General features: G+C 38.7%; 1 protein-coding gene across 3 annotated transcripts in view; it reads right to left on the reverse strand.

Moving 5' to 3' along the window:
- COMMD10 (COMM domain containing 10) overlaps positions 1-15,096 on the reverse strand; it is a 185,258-nt gene that overhangs the window by 124,382 nt on the left and 45,780 nt on the right. Inside the window, exon 6 of one of the 3 annotated variants that reach the window (XR_011567613.1) lies at positions 1-11,596. This exon is cut by the window's left edge and continues 35,961 nt beyond it. The exons of 1 other annotated variant lie outside the window; for it this stretch is intronic. Coding sequence is in view for 1 of the 2 variants with exons in the window: in XM_070793291.1 (XP_070649392.1) it covers positions 13,270-13,329 (60 nt within the window). In the remaining variant the exon portion in view is untranslated. One more of the 3 variants, XM_070793291.1, reaches the window with a different exon arrangement.

Below are 15,096 nucleotides of genomic sequence, written 5' to 3' on the forward strand. Positions count from 1 at the left end.
GTTGGTGATGGCCAAGGAAGCCTGGTGTGATGCAGTCCATGGGGTCACAAAGAGTTGGACACTACTGAGCGACTGAACTGAACTGAATCTATCAGACATCGCATTAGGTACTTTACAGCCTCCAATCCCTGCTCCATCATTATTCTACCCTGAACTGTCCTACAAGTCTTAAGAAAGGAGCATACTCACTAGACACTTGAAAATTCTAAATGATCACTTGGCAATAAAGTTCAAAGTTTTATGAAATAATTCTTTTAGGCCAACAATATTAGGCAAATCCTCTCTTTTAGGGATTAAAGAGCATCCTGATTGCTTTACTACATTTTATATGATGCAACTGGGTTATGCATCTACATTTCTCAAAGCAATCTACATTTCTGCCTACAGTAGGCATCTACATTTCTCAAATTTTATACATATATATAATATCCCGATTTGTCAGTGATTCCCTTTAAGGTCATAATACAATGTTATTGAAATAATCTACTCATACAGAAAATGAAATGCCTTCTAACTGGTTGGGTTTTTAGTTTAAGCTACAAGGGAGGTAAATCATTGTGGGCAACAGATATAGGTTTTCATCTTACTGAAATTTAGTCACTGGATATAGTCTTCCCCGACTCAGACTATTCGTTTCTTTTTTCACTCACATTTTAAGGCCTAATTCAAATATATACTCCACAGCAGACACGTCCCTATGAATCTATATAAAATCAGTACCACACATGGTATATCAGACTGCACTATGAATAAACCTCCCTAATTCAACACTTATTTGTAAGTTTCTAGTAGGGGCACCCCACTCCAGTACTCTTGCCTGGAAAATCCCACGGACGGAGGAGCCTGGTAGGCTGCAGTCCATGGCGTCGCGAAGAGTCGGACACGACTGAGCGACTTCATTTTCACTTTTCACTTTCTTGCATTGGAGAAGGAAATGGCAACCCACTCCAGTGTTCTTGCCTGGAGAATTCCGGGGGTCGGGGAGCCCAGTGGGCTGCCATCTCTGGGGTCGCACAGAGTCGGACACGACTGAAGCGACTTAGCAGCAGTAGAAGCAGCAGCAGTATGTCAGGCACCATTTTAGGTGTTTAACATATTTTCCAATTAAGTGTATTGTTTCCAAGCCTTTATCTATTATACCCAAAAGAAAAATTTAAGTCTATCCAAAAGAAAAACTTGAATATACATTTCTATCCACTCAGCACCTATCACAGAGCTTGGTACATAATGCTTTTTGAACAAACATTCATACTTTATTAAGAATATAGATTTTAGGAATATTAGTCATTAAAAAAAATAGAATGAAATACTACCATTTGCAGCAGTCTGGATAGACCTAGAGAATATTATGCTCGGTAAAAGAAGCTGCAAAGAGTTGGACATGACGAGGAGGCTGAACAACAACACAAAAATGAGTCAGAGAAAAACAAATACTGTATAATATCACTTATACATGGAATCTGAAAAATAATACAAATGAATGTATATGCAAAACACAAACTGATTCACAGATACAGAAAACAAACTTGTGGTTACCAAAGGGGAGGGAAAAATGAGGAGGGACAAATCAGGGATTTGGGATTAACTGATACAAACTACTTTATGTAAAACAGATAAGCAACAAGGATACACTGTATACACAGGGAATTATACCCATTGTCTTATGATAACCTAAAATGGAGTATAGTCTACAAAAATATTGAATGACTAAGTTATACACCTGAAACTAATACTGTAAATCAACTATACTTCAGTTAAAAAAAAAAAGACTACACATTTTGTTAACAGAAATATATAATTGTATTCATCTAAAATATAAAGACTATAATTTGATCAGAATCTTCAAGTTTTATTATTTTAATGCAAAATTTGGTTCTTGATTTTCTTCAAAAAATGAAATTTATATAAATATTTGCTTAGCTCCAACATGTTTTCTACATGTCATATCCTCATTTCTGACCTTTTTCCCATTTTATATAGAAAATCAATTACTGAAATAATTTTGTCTCTAAATCAGAGAGGGTTATACATATTAAACACTTTGTTAAATTGGAGTCAGACCTGTGTTCAAATCTCAGCTTAGCTGACTCAGCAGCCATATGATCCTGCTCAGTTTCCTCATTTATAGAATGGAGATAATATCTATTTCACAGAGTTACTGGGAAGAGTAAATCAGATGAAATATTTTAAGCAAGGGCACATAGTAAACATTCAGGAAATAGGCAGCTGCTGTTGCTATGATATAGATTTGTCCCTAACTCAGCAATGATTACAGTTTTACTTTAAACCAGTGGTACTCAAACAGATGTGTCTAACAAAGAACACAAAAAATACTTGTACAACTTATAAAAATATAACCTAAATCCCATACCTCATTCTGAGATTTGTTGTTTGCTGAAGAAGAGAGGAAGTAAGGTATAGGCACACAGAGTTAGAAAACGACCCTCCAATGACTTTGAAAACACTATTTTAAATATTAAATTTATTAAACCTTTCATATGAGTCCATCCGCAACTCCATTTATTAATAATCAAAATGTTTGATTTGTTAACATGCAAAATTTGAATTTTCTATTTACCATTAGACATATTTTGTTCAATAAAATAGCTGTTTATACAACAAGCTCTCTTAATAGTAACTGCTTAATTAAAATAACTGTATTGCTTTTAAATCCACACATAAGATTAACTGAAGGTCTACTGTGTGGCTGACATTGTTTTAGGCATGTCCCTGCTCTCATGGAGTTTACTTTCTAAGACAGGGGCACAGAAAATAAAAGTAGTAATAAATAGTTATGTTAGGAGATGACAGTAATGTAAAGAAAAACAGAGTGAGTTAAGGGGGATAAAGAGTGATGGGAGAGATGCTGCAATTATTTGTAAGGTGTTTGGGGAAGGTTTCTCTCTAGAAAGATATCTGCTGCTGCTGCTGCTGCTGTCACTTGAGTCGTGTCTGACTCTGTGCGACCCCATAGACGGCAGCCCACCAGGCTCCTCCGTCCCTGGGATTCTCCAGACAAGAACACTGGAGTGGGTTGCCATTTCCTTCTCCAATGCATGAAAGTGAAAAGTGAAAGTGAAGTTGCTCAGTGGTGTCCGACTCTCAGCGACCCCATGGACTGCAGCCCACCAGGCTCCTCCTTCCATGGGATTTTCCAGGCAAGAGTACTGAAGTGGGGTGCCATTGCCTTCTTCAAGAAAAATATCTGAGCAGAGACCTAAGAGAGGGGAAATAGCAATCCATGTAGCTAACAAAGGAAGAAGCATTCTAAAAGAGGAAATAGAAAGTGCAAAGGCCATGAAGTGTACCAGGAAAAACAAGGCAACTTCTGTGCATAGAGCAGAAGGAACAGACAGGAAAGGTATCAGATGAAGTTAATTAAACAGGCAGCATGGGGTCATGAGGGCTTTGCCTGTGGCTCAGCAGCAATTCGGGAGACCTGGGTTCAATCCCTGGGTCAAAAAGATCCCCGGGAGGAAGGCATGGCAACCCACTCCAGTATTCTTGCCTGGAGAATCCCCATGGACAGAAGAGCCTGTCCTCTGTGGGCTACAGTCCATAGGGTTGCAAAGAGTTGGACACAACTGAAGCGAGTTAGCACGCATGGGGTTATATCTGATAGGATCTTACAGGCTATACTAAGGCCTTTGGGTCTTTGAGTTAAGAGAAGCCCTTAGAGTATACTAAGCAGAGATATAACATAATCTGAATTACGTTTAAAAATTCTGACTGCCACATGAAAAATAAAGTACACAGAACAAAGGTAGAAGTGAGGAAGCTAGAGGCACAAAAGACAGACTCATGTCAAATGTAAATGATTAGCCACAGGAGAAATAAAATTTCCTGGACTTAATTAATGAACATAGTGACCTAGACCCTCTATTCCCAGAGACAAGATTGCAAAAGACGTTAGCACCTGTTACATGTCAAACACAACAAAACTGTTTGCCAACAAATCAGTCAGGCCTCAGGAAGAAAAAAAAAATCACTGTTTGCAAGGCAAATGATACCTCACAAAAGGTCTTTCCGTATTGTACATTAACCCTTAAAACTTTAGATGTGCACCCCCAATGCTCCCAGATTCATCAAAGTCAAAACTCCAAAGACATAGGAATACAAACATTCCACTTCTAGGAATGGGAGACTCAGACTAACCCTCCCACTAAGGATTAACTAAGAAAATTTACCAAAAGATAATTAAAAGCAAAAATTTTAAAACATTTACTTGAAGGCACTGGAGGGCTAACAGCAAAGTAATGATTTACAGTCAAGGATCCAGGAGCAGCCTAGAAATAAACTCAGCCTTTGGAGGCACTTCTCCCCTCCCCTTTAAAACAAGTATATACTCAAATGGCCAATAAAAGGGGGAAAAAAGGAAAACCATCTTATTAGAAATTCAAGTAAAGAAATATTAAGACCACAATAAAATACCACTGGACAATCACCAAAATAGCTAAAAGTAACAAAGATGCATTACTAAGTTCTGATGACCATGTAGAACACAACTTTTACACACTGTTGATATGAGTATAAACTACAACTACTTTAAAATTAAACATGTATATGCTTCGGAAGATTGCAAAGATGACTCCAATTCTCCACCCTTTACTACAGACATTATTGCTAAAATGTAACTCTGCAGCATCTCCCATCAATAATTAGAATCTATTTCCCTACTCCTTAGATTTGGCCTGTAGGTGTGACTGACTTTGGCCAATAGAATATGTTGAGAATAACAGTGTGCTGGTTCAGCCCCAAGGTTTCAAGAGGCCTTGTGCCAGTTCATGCTCCCTGTGAATCAAGCGAACAAGCCCAGGCTAACCTGCCAAATGGTGGAAGACGTGAAGCACGGTGACCTGAGTCAGCACGGTGACTAAAGCCATCGTAAACTAGCCTGCTGCCAGCAAACTGCTGACACATGAGCTTCAAACTACCTTGCCCATACACAGACCCACGAACAGAAATAAGTGGGTACCGTTTTAAACCACTGTTTTGGAGTGGTTCCTTCTGCAGCAGTAGCTAACTGATGGTACCAGAAAGAGGTACAGCCATAATTTTAAACATAAAGTATATAATACTGTTTTTGAAATCAAACAGTGGCCTAAGGCTTAAAAAATGGTGAGCAAACTCTTAGCAAAAGCTGAAAAAGGTTACAAAAATTTTCGCTGGAGGCTGAAAACAAATGGAAACTTATGCCATGTAGTAACAAAATAAATGGCAAAAACTGTGTTGCCTATAGTACTCGAAGATGAAAAAGTTACTTAATAAACATTGAGATTTGTCTCAGATCTCCAGGCAAGTGTTAAAAGTCAGCTGGTTGTTCCCAGCTGTGTATGATAAGGTAACAGGGCAAAAAAGAGATGAGCTAAAGAAAAATGTGATCAACTCACAAGCAAAATTTAGAAGGAATAAAGAGGGGCCAGGACTTGTTGGGTTGAAAAATAACAAGTGCTTCTTACCTCCAGTCTCTCAGCTGGCAAAACATTTTCCAAACATATAGTCTGGGACTGCAGGCCAAATCAAAATGTAAAAACCCCTTGTAAATGTCTCTACGAGAAAAATGAAGGGGCCTACAAGACCCTCTCAACTAAATAAAAAGCCTTCTATAGTCTTAAAGGAGTTGTCTCACAGTCTGACAAACCCAAAATATGTCTAGAGAAAGAAATGTTGTCTCAAAACAATTTTAAGTGTGACTTTGGCATATATCATAACACCCAGCAGTTCCACTCCCAGGCAGATACCAACAGAAACAGATGCTCCTATGCAACAAAAGGCATGTATCAGAATGTTCATAGCAGCAATACTCATAATAGCTAAAAACTGGCAACAACCCAAATGCCTATCAACAATGTAATGAATATAAAATGTTTTAATTGTAATGAATAAATAAAATGTGATCTATTCATATAATAATGTGCTATACAGCAATGAAAATGAACAAACTGTGTACACAGCAATAAGAATAAACATCAAAAACATAATTTTGAAGCAAGCAACACAAGAAAATAATGTAATACCTTTTAAATAACGTCAAAAATAAAACAGTCAATAAAAACAAACAATATTATAGAAGGTACACTACGTAAGAGGGAAAAAGAAGAGGAAACTATATAGGACAGGCCGAGAAAACTTCTGGAAAGCTGGCAATAAGTTATATCTGGAATGGAGCTGGATGGTAGTTACACAGATGTCAGCTTTGTGATTAACTGTAAATTTGCTTTTTATGCGCTTTTCTGTACATACATAATTCAGCATGCATAAAAGACGTGCATCAGAGAGGCCACAGGACAGACTGCGACAGCCAAAGAACTAGGAATGTGTCCAGGTCCGAGAGCACGTTAGACAGAACTATTCTGTTTAAATGACATGCTCTGCAGAGATTTTATTTAATTCATGTAATCAAAGCAACACTGATTCATTCTGTCAGCCTGTTTAAGACTGAAGGTGCAAAGAGGATTCCCTGTGTTTGCTTAACGATTCAGTAAAATCTAGCAGGCACTATAAGATGAGATGAACTGTCACTGTCTCTCATCAGGAGCACCATTCACTTTCAGTAATAGTTTTTTTAAGATGTGTGTTCAACAGTGATTCAAAAACTCCTGCTAAATATTATTCCTCCATCATTTATCTACTTCTTCAGAAGTTCCTTGTTAAATCTTACTGTGATGAGAAACGTTTGAGCAGAATTGCCTCCTAGGCCCACTAGAGCTGAAAGCAAAAGTCCTAGACTTTTTCGACCAGGGAAAGTCCAGAAATGAGAGAAGCCACAAGAGACTGAGAGAACCTTCCCTCAAGGTTTCAGTAGGTACCATAGCTGACGATCAGCCTGACTTTGGTGAGAAGAGATATGTGTAATACAAAATAATAATAAGCTATACTTAGAAACTTCTCTTAAAGAAAAAGGCACCATTGTAAAAAAAAAAAAAAAAAAGCTGAAAAATCATGCATCAGAACTTGTATTTGTTCAGTTTATATTCTACAGTTTTTGAAATCTGTAACACGAAGTATAAGAGAGTTACAGATTGACTCGGTTAAGAGAATACTTTTCTTTAAAAATCTAAACTCATTAAACAAGAAAAAATCAGCTTGAGCTCAGTTCAGTTCAGTCACTCAGTTGTGTCCGACTCTTTGTCATCCCATGGATTGCATGGATTGCACCCTATGGATGGATAGGGAGGATTGCCAGGCCTCCCTATCCATCACCAACTCCCAGAGCTGCTCAAACTCAAGTCCATCTAGTCAGTGATGCCATCCAACCATCTCATCCTGTGTTGTCCCCTTCTCTTCCTGCCTTCAATCTTTCCCAGCATCAGGGTCTTTTCCAATGAGCCAGTTCTTCGCATCAGGTGGCCAAAATATTGGAGCTTCAGCATCAGTCCTTCCAATGAATATTCAGGACTGAATTCCTTTAAGATTGACTGGTTTGATCTCCCTGCAGTCCAAGGGACTCTCAAGAGTCTTCTCCAACACCACAGTTCAAAAGTATCCAGTCTTCAGTGCTCAGCTTTCTTTACGGTTCAACTCTCACATCTACACATGATTACTGGAAAAACCATAGCTTTGACTAATTTCAGCTTGAATTACCAGATAATAACTTTAATTAAATTTAATTTTTAATTTTTTAATTAAAGAATGTACCAGTTAGCTGATGTTAGTATTGGATATGCTATAAGACTATTATAAATAAAACTTTAGATTTTCCTATAAATCTTTAATTGTGAAATGGGCTACAGGGTTGGTAGCATTATATTCTGAAAGACCATTACAAATCAAATAAAATGCAATTTTAAAATGCAAGCTAAAATGCTGAGCTCTGTGGTAGATTTAATTCTCCAAATATAAACACAGTATCTTTTACCCAAGAAGCCCCTTTTTCAATATGACCTCAACACTTCACCCGTACAGAAGTGTGGTCAGTTCCCCTCCCCGCTGAAGGCAGACCTTGTGACTGCTTCAACCAGTAGAGAACAACAGAAATTATGCTTATGTGACTTCTGTGTCAAGGTCATAAAAATGTCACGCACTTCTACCTTCAGATGCTTGCTCTTGAATTGAGGTGGCTGCTGCTGCTGCTGCTAAGTCGCTTCAGTCGTGCCGGCTGTTCAGATGGCAGCCCACCGGGCTCCCCCGTCCCTGGGATTCTCCAGGCAAGAACACTGGAGTGGGTTGCCATTTCCTTCTCCAATGCATGAAAGTGAAAAGTGAAAGTGAAGCCGCTCAGTCGTGTCTGACTCTAGTGACCCCATGGACTGCAGCCTATCAGGCTCCTCCGTCCATGGGATTCTCCAGGCAAGAATACTGGAGTGGGGTGCCATTGCCTTCTCTGAATTGAGGTGGAGACTGAGTTAAAGCCTTAAGGGCACTGAGTACAGTGTTAGTGGGAACCTCAAAGGCCAAGAAGGCTTTCTTCATGGCCAGGGATAAAACATCCATGTGCCAACTCAGGAGACCCAGGTTCAATGCCTGGGTCAGGAAGATTCCCTGGAGAAGAAAATGGCAGCCCACTCCAGTGTTCTTGCCTGGAGAACCCCATGGACACAGGAGCCTGGCGGGCTACAGTCCACGGGGTTGCAAGAGAGTCAGACACGATTGAGCGACTAAACAACAACAACAACAGAAAAGGCCCAGAAGGGGTTGTTGGTGAGGGTTTAAAAGTACTAAAATGTGATTGGAAGCTGCAAGAAAGAGGTTCCTTGTTTTGTTTTGGAGAGACGTTTAGAAATACTGTTGTTCGAAAGTGGGAAATGTTCCTAATTAACTCAATGACTAAAAGTGCCACTGGGCTTCTCATTGCATGTAACACACGAGAGGAAAGAGATGAACTAAAGAATGAACTTTTAGGGCTTCCCTGGTGGTCTAGTGGTTAAGACTCTGTCTGCCAATGCAGGGGACGGGTTCGATCCCTGGTCTGGGAAGATCCCACATGCGTAGGAGCAAATAAGCCTGTGTGCTGCAACCGCTGTAAGCCCATGTGCCTAGAGCCTGTGCTCCACAACAGGAGAAGCCACCACAATGGGAAGCCCACACACCACAACTAGAGAGTGGCCCCAGCTTGCCACAACTAGAGCAAGCCCTTGCACAGCAATGAAGACCCAGCATAGCCAAAAATAAATAAAATACATCTTAAAAAAAAAAAAAAAAAAAAAGAATGAACTATTAGCTCCAAAAGAGCGAGGACTTGTTGGGTTAAACAGTAAAGCTATGCCAAGTTACAAGCGCCTCCAGGTGACAAAAGTATTCTCAAATAATGAAACGGCTTTCAGGTAAAGATCAAATCCAGAGTAGGGCTGTATGCTATGTTAAGACTTCTGAAACAGCTAAGACAGAGCCTCATAGAAATGTTCAGACTGACAAAAGACCTTATAAAGTATATTTGTTTTTCTTTTTTGCTATATAACTAATTACCACAAACTGAGCGGCTTAAAACAAGATGCAGTTACTAGTTCATAGTTCTACAGGTCGGTAGTTGAGACAGGCTTGGCTGGCCTCTCACTGGGTATAATCAGGTGTCAGGCAGGTAGGGCGTTTACCTGGAGGCTCCAGGAAAGAATGTGCTTCCACGCTCATTCAGGTTGATGGTGGAACCTAGCTCTTGTAGCTAATGGTCTGTGTTCCCTGTTTCCTTGCCGTCAACCAGAAAACACTCTCTTCTCCTAGGGGCTGCCCTCATTCTTTCTCACCAGTGTCTCCATCCTCAAACCAGCAACACACAGAGTCCTTCATACACCTCAGATCTTTCTGATTTCTCTTCAGCTACCAGCCAGAGGAAGTTTTCTGCTTTTAAAGTGAACAGCTGATTGGGCCAGGCCCACTCAGAAAAAATCTCCATAGCTGAAATCAACTGACTTGGGACTTTAAATTTCTGTAAAAGACAATTATTTGTTTTAACAAATATATTAGTATAGTGAAAGGCCTATAACATATTTAAGAAAAATGTATGATAATAAGAGCAAAAGGCTAGGGGTTGAGGGAAATGGGTGTACTGTGAAGTTCTTATCAGTTCCCGGAACTTGAGGCTAAAAGAAAAATGTGTCCCCTATTCCCACGTTTTAGTGTATATTTTAAGGGTTAGTATTTCTGCAGAACATTATTGAGAAATTGAAATTTACATTTTAAGTTTAAACATTTTCTTTATACCAACCACAGAACATTACAATTTTACTCTCCTGGTTTTATGGAAGCAAATTCACCAATAATATTTTTAAAATCTACTTCTTAGCTTATGTTATTTTCAATTGAGGGAAATGCCATGTTAAACAATTCTCTTGACTAAGTGACAATCATAAGTAATTTTAAATTAACTGCAGTTTACTGAAACTTCTTTCACAGAGCACTGCTGTGACTGGTATTGTCTTTCAAGGTCACTAACGTAACTGGGTAAAACTGCACAAGCAAATTTCAAACCGATTTCAGAAGAGCCAAATGTCATGCTGAGTTCACATGATAATTACTGACACTGCATGCTGCTAAAACTATTTCAGATGAAGTTCTTACAGGACTTAAATAATCTAAATTTTTTAGAAGCAAGTCAGTGGCTGTTTTTTGTAAATAAAAGTAGTCACAGAAAATAACTTTTCTCTGGTTAAAAATACAAAACTGGAAGATACTTTCACTTAATTTTTTATATCTTCATTATAGATGTAACATTAGGCTGACCATAACCTTCTAATTTCTATTTTATACACACTTTCCCATAATAATTTATACTCTTACCTGGTGATCTGTACATTTTGAACTTTTTTATTTTAAAATTGAACAGGTAAAGTTACAACTCTTATGAAAGTTCTCCATTCATCAAACATTCAAAGTTATATTCTCCCACTTATAAGCAAAGGCACAGGCTTTCTATTAAGTATGCAGCTTTATTTTTAGTCAGATTGTTTTACTGTACAGCTTTATTAACCTTTTTCACTTGGTTCAAACTGCTAGCGAAAGGTCACCAGCACCAAAGAACAAAATTCAGTAAGGTCTTCTAATAGACCTAATCTTCCCTTAAACATTTTGTCCCTAAATTTATCCAAAAGATAAAAAGAATATTAAAAAAAAAAAAAAGGATAAGAAGAAATTATTTTCTTTATGCTTTCTACTTTCACAACTAGTTCCACTTTTGGCAAAACTTAACAATAAAAAGGCCTTATAAACAGCTTACAACGGCCTTATAAAGAGCTAGGCATTTTGATTCTCCTGCCCTAAACTGGAAAGATCTCTTTAAGAAATGAAGACATCAATGTGCTATACTGTAATAGATGCTTTTACACTTCCTACCATATTTAAGGGGTTCCCAGGTGGTGCAGTGGAGAAGGCAATGGCACCCCACTCCAGTACTCTTGCCTGGAAGATCCCATGGATGGAGGAGCCTGGTAGGCTGCAGTCTATGGGGTCACGAAGAGTCAGACACGACTGAGCGACCTCACTTCCACTTTTCACTTTCATGCATTGGAGAAGGAAATGGCAAGCCCCTCCAGTGTTCTTGCCTGGAGAATCCCAGGGACGGGGGAGCCTCGTGGGCTGCCATCTATGGGGTCGCGCAGAGTCGGACACGACTGAAGCGACTTAGCAGCAGTAGCAGCAGGTGGTGCAGTGGTAAAGAATCCGCCTGCCAAAGCCAGAGACAAAGGAGAGGCAGATTTGATCCCTGGGTTGGGAAGATCTCTTGGAGGAGAAAATGGCTACCCATTCCAGTATGCTTGCCTGGGAAATCCCATGGACAGAGGAGCCTGGCTAGCTACAGTCCATGGGGTCACAAAGGAGCACACGACTGAACGCACATACACTGTATTTAATTCCAGAAAAACCTTGGGAGGTTGCTATTATTTTCCAAACTTTCAGACCAGAACTTGAGTTTCAATCAAGTAAGTAACCTGCCCAAGATTCTTCAACTAGTCCCCAAAAGGTAAAGAATGTGATCCCAAAGTCTGTGATCTTTGTACTACATGTCAATGCCAACTCCAAAGTCCTCCACCTTATTCTCTATTATCTATCAAATGTAATAGTTTTTAGCTGGATGGTAGAAATCACTGGGATCCAGAAAAATGTCTTGTCCCAGGACACACACTGATTTAATAAGGTGTGTATTTAGTAACAAAGACTAAACCTCCCTACAACAATATTAACAAGGGGACAAAATTAAAATTAAAATCTTCAGTCAGACCTTTTTAAATATAAGAAATTAAATACCACAGTTGTTCTCAAATCTTTTGGTCCTTAAGTTAGGAGGATAATTGATTTTCTAATTACGATACTAATGAATGTGACATGTTTTAATGACCTAAAATGAAAAATTAATAGGTGATTAATACTATGAATATAAATAAAGGCAAGCCCCTACTGTACAAAGCAGTATAAGTAGCGCCTACAAGAACAGAAGCCATGGGAGATAGTCATGCCTGAATCTAAATCCAATTAAAACAACTTGGCTTGCAGCAACAGAACCCTACTCAATACAACTTGAAGGAAAACAGGGAATCATACTAGAATTCTTCAAATTGGCACCAACTAGGTCAATACAGTCACATGCCTCCCAGTCAATTTTAAAGTTAGTACCTATCATCTATACTATCTTATCCCTTCCATTTTTCATTTGGACACACTGAATATTTGTTTACCTACAAGATTTTTATAAGATTATACTTACTTGACAAATATAGATTATCAGTGAATTTATGTTTAAGAAACTTTTCTCTAACAGGCTCTAATCCTATAAATCAGTAAGAGATTGGTAACAGGTAGGTGACCTTCTTTAATGTACATAGTAGTACTTTTAAATTCTAAGACAAGAGAACCTGAAGAATCTGAATGCGTAAGTGAGTAAAACATAAAAGGGACAAAGCACATACGAGTCATCAGTTAATAAAACACAATGACATATTTATGTGAATTTAACCACAATTCACTTACATAACTTCAACTATACACTTTGCAAACAGAGATAGAATACTAATTTAAAAATGCAAGCAATTAGATCCACCATTCCTTGAACAAGGGTAAGTCCTGGAGTCAGTGTGAGTGTGAGATGGAAAATGTGAATCTTGTTTTCTCAGTCAATGCTAGCTGACATCTCATGTGTGCTAAGGTGATTCTAGGGCTAAAAGACAAAAATGCACTCCAAATCTAAATGACCAACTAAAGAAACAGCAAACAGTTCCAACAAACTTCTGAAGAAAAATAATATGACTGAAACTGACTTACTAAGAAATCTTATGTCGACAGCCCATGTGGTACTTTCCTAAGGAATTTCCTCTCCCTCCTCATATTAGAGTCTTATCTCTATTAGATCACCACCTTCTCCACTGACCTTACAGACCGTAAAATCCATCTCTCCATAAGCCTCTGTATATGTAAAAGAAAAAAATAAAACAGAAGAAACCATCCATCACTCTTTTTAACATTAATATGCAAAAAAGAAAAATAAGTTTTATAGGAGAACCTGAGAGAAATGAGGATTAGGGGAAACTATGTGGGTTAATAAAGGCACTCTTTGAATGTAAAGACTTGGGCCAACCTGAATTACGAATTGCTTAACATAAATTAATTATAAACTATCTGAAAGAATTTTTATGTCACAGAGTTTCAATAATTAGCTAAAACTACTTGTAAACCAAACTTCCCCAAAAAGAAAATTGCAGGTGAAAAGCATTCTCAAGTAAACAGGTCAAGTTTGTCCTCCATCAACTGACACAAATGACTGGTAAACACAATCCGGTTAGGAAATGTTTATACTTTTATGCAAAGTGGCTACCGTTAAGCTGCTAAGTATAAGGTTCAAGCTCTAAATTCAACATCTCATCAGCAATTAAATAGGAGAGAAGTATATACTAAAAAAGATAAAATATTATATAATTTCTACGGCTTCACATTTCTGAAACAGTTTCCTGAGGCCTAACTCACATTCCAGCGCTGACAAAAAATGATGATGTTTACACTTCTTTGTTGTTATTGTTCAGTCACTAGGTCACGTCCAAGTCCCTGTGATACCAGGCTCCTCTGTCCTCCATTATCTCCCAGAGCTGGCTGAAATTCCTGTCTATTGAGTCAGTGAGACCTACTAACCGTCTCATCCTCTGTCATCCCTCTTTTTGCCTTCAATCTTTCTCAGCATCAGGGTCTTTTCCAATGAGCTGGCCCTATACACCAGGTGGCCAAAGTATTGGAGCTTCAGCACAGTCCTTCCAATGAATATTCAAGGTTAATTTCCTTTAGGATTGACTCGTTTGATCTCCTTGCAGTCCAAGGGACTCTCCAGAGTCTTCTCCACCACCACAATTCAAAAACATCAAATCTTCAGCAGTCAGCCTTCATAAAGAAGGCTTATATAGTCCAACTCTCACATCCATGCTTACTGGAAAAAAACACAGCTTTGACTATATGCACCTTTGCCAGCAAAGTGATGTCTCTGTTTTTTATACACTGTCTAGGTTTGTCATAGCTTTCTTACCAAGGAGTATGCATCTTTTAATTTCATGGCTGGAGTCACCATCTGCAGTGATTTTGGAGCCCAGGAAAATAAACTGTCACTGCTTCCACTTTTTCCCCTTCTATTTGCCATGAAGTCACAGGACCAGATGCCATGATCTTAGTTTTCTGAAGGCTGAGTTTCAAACCAGCTTTTCACTCTCCTCTTTTATCCTCATCAAGAGACTCTTTGATCCTCTTCACTTTCTGCCATTATAGTGGTATTATCTGCACATCTTAGATTGCTGTTATTTCTCCCAACAATCTTGATTCCAGCTTGTTAGTCACCCAGCCCAGCATTTCACATGATGTACTCTGCACATATGTTAAATAAACAAGGTGACAATATACAGCCTTATCGTACTCCTCTTCCAATTTTGAACCAGTCAGTTGTTCTATGTCCGGTTCTAATAGCTGCTTCTTGACCCATATACAGGTTTCTCATTGTACTCTACAATGTGGTTAACCAACAAGGCAGCTTGAGGTTAGGTGACAGGCTAAGACCTCCAGGTCCCCCACACACTGCTTGACTGCCCCAAGAGAGAAGAGGTCAATCAGCTAACCTGTTACCTACTCGCACTTCAACTGAGCAGTTATAATCTAGAAAAATCCAGTACAGATTCTATTTTACTACCAGCAATGCCC

Source organism: Bos indicus, chromosome 7 (assembly GCF_029378745.1).
Source record: "Bos indicus isolate NIAB-ARS_2022 breed Sahiwal x Tharparkar chromosome 7, NIAB-ARS_B.indTharparkar_mat_pri_1.0, whole genome shotgun sequence".
Lineage (NCBI taxonomy): Eukaryota > Metazoa > Chordata > Mammalia > Artiodactyla > Bovidae > Bos > Bos indicus.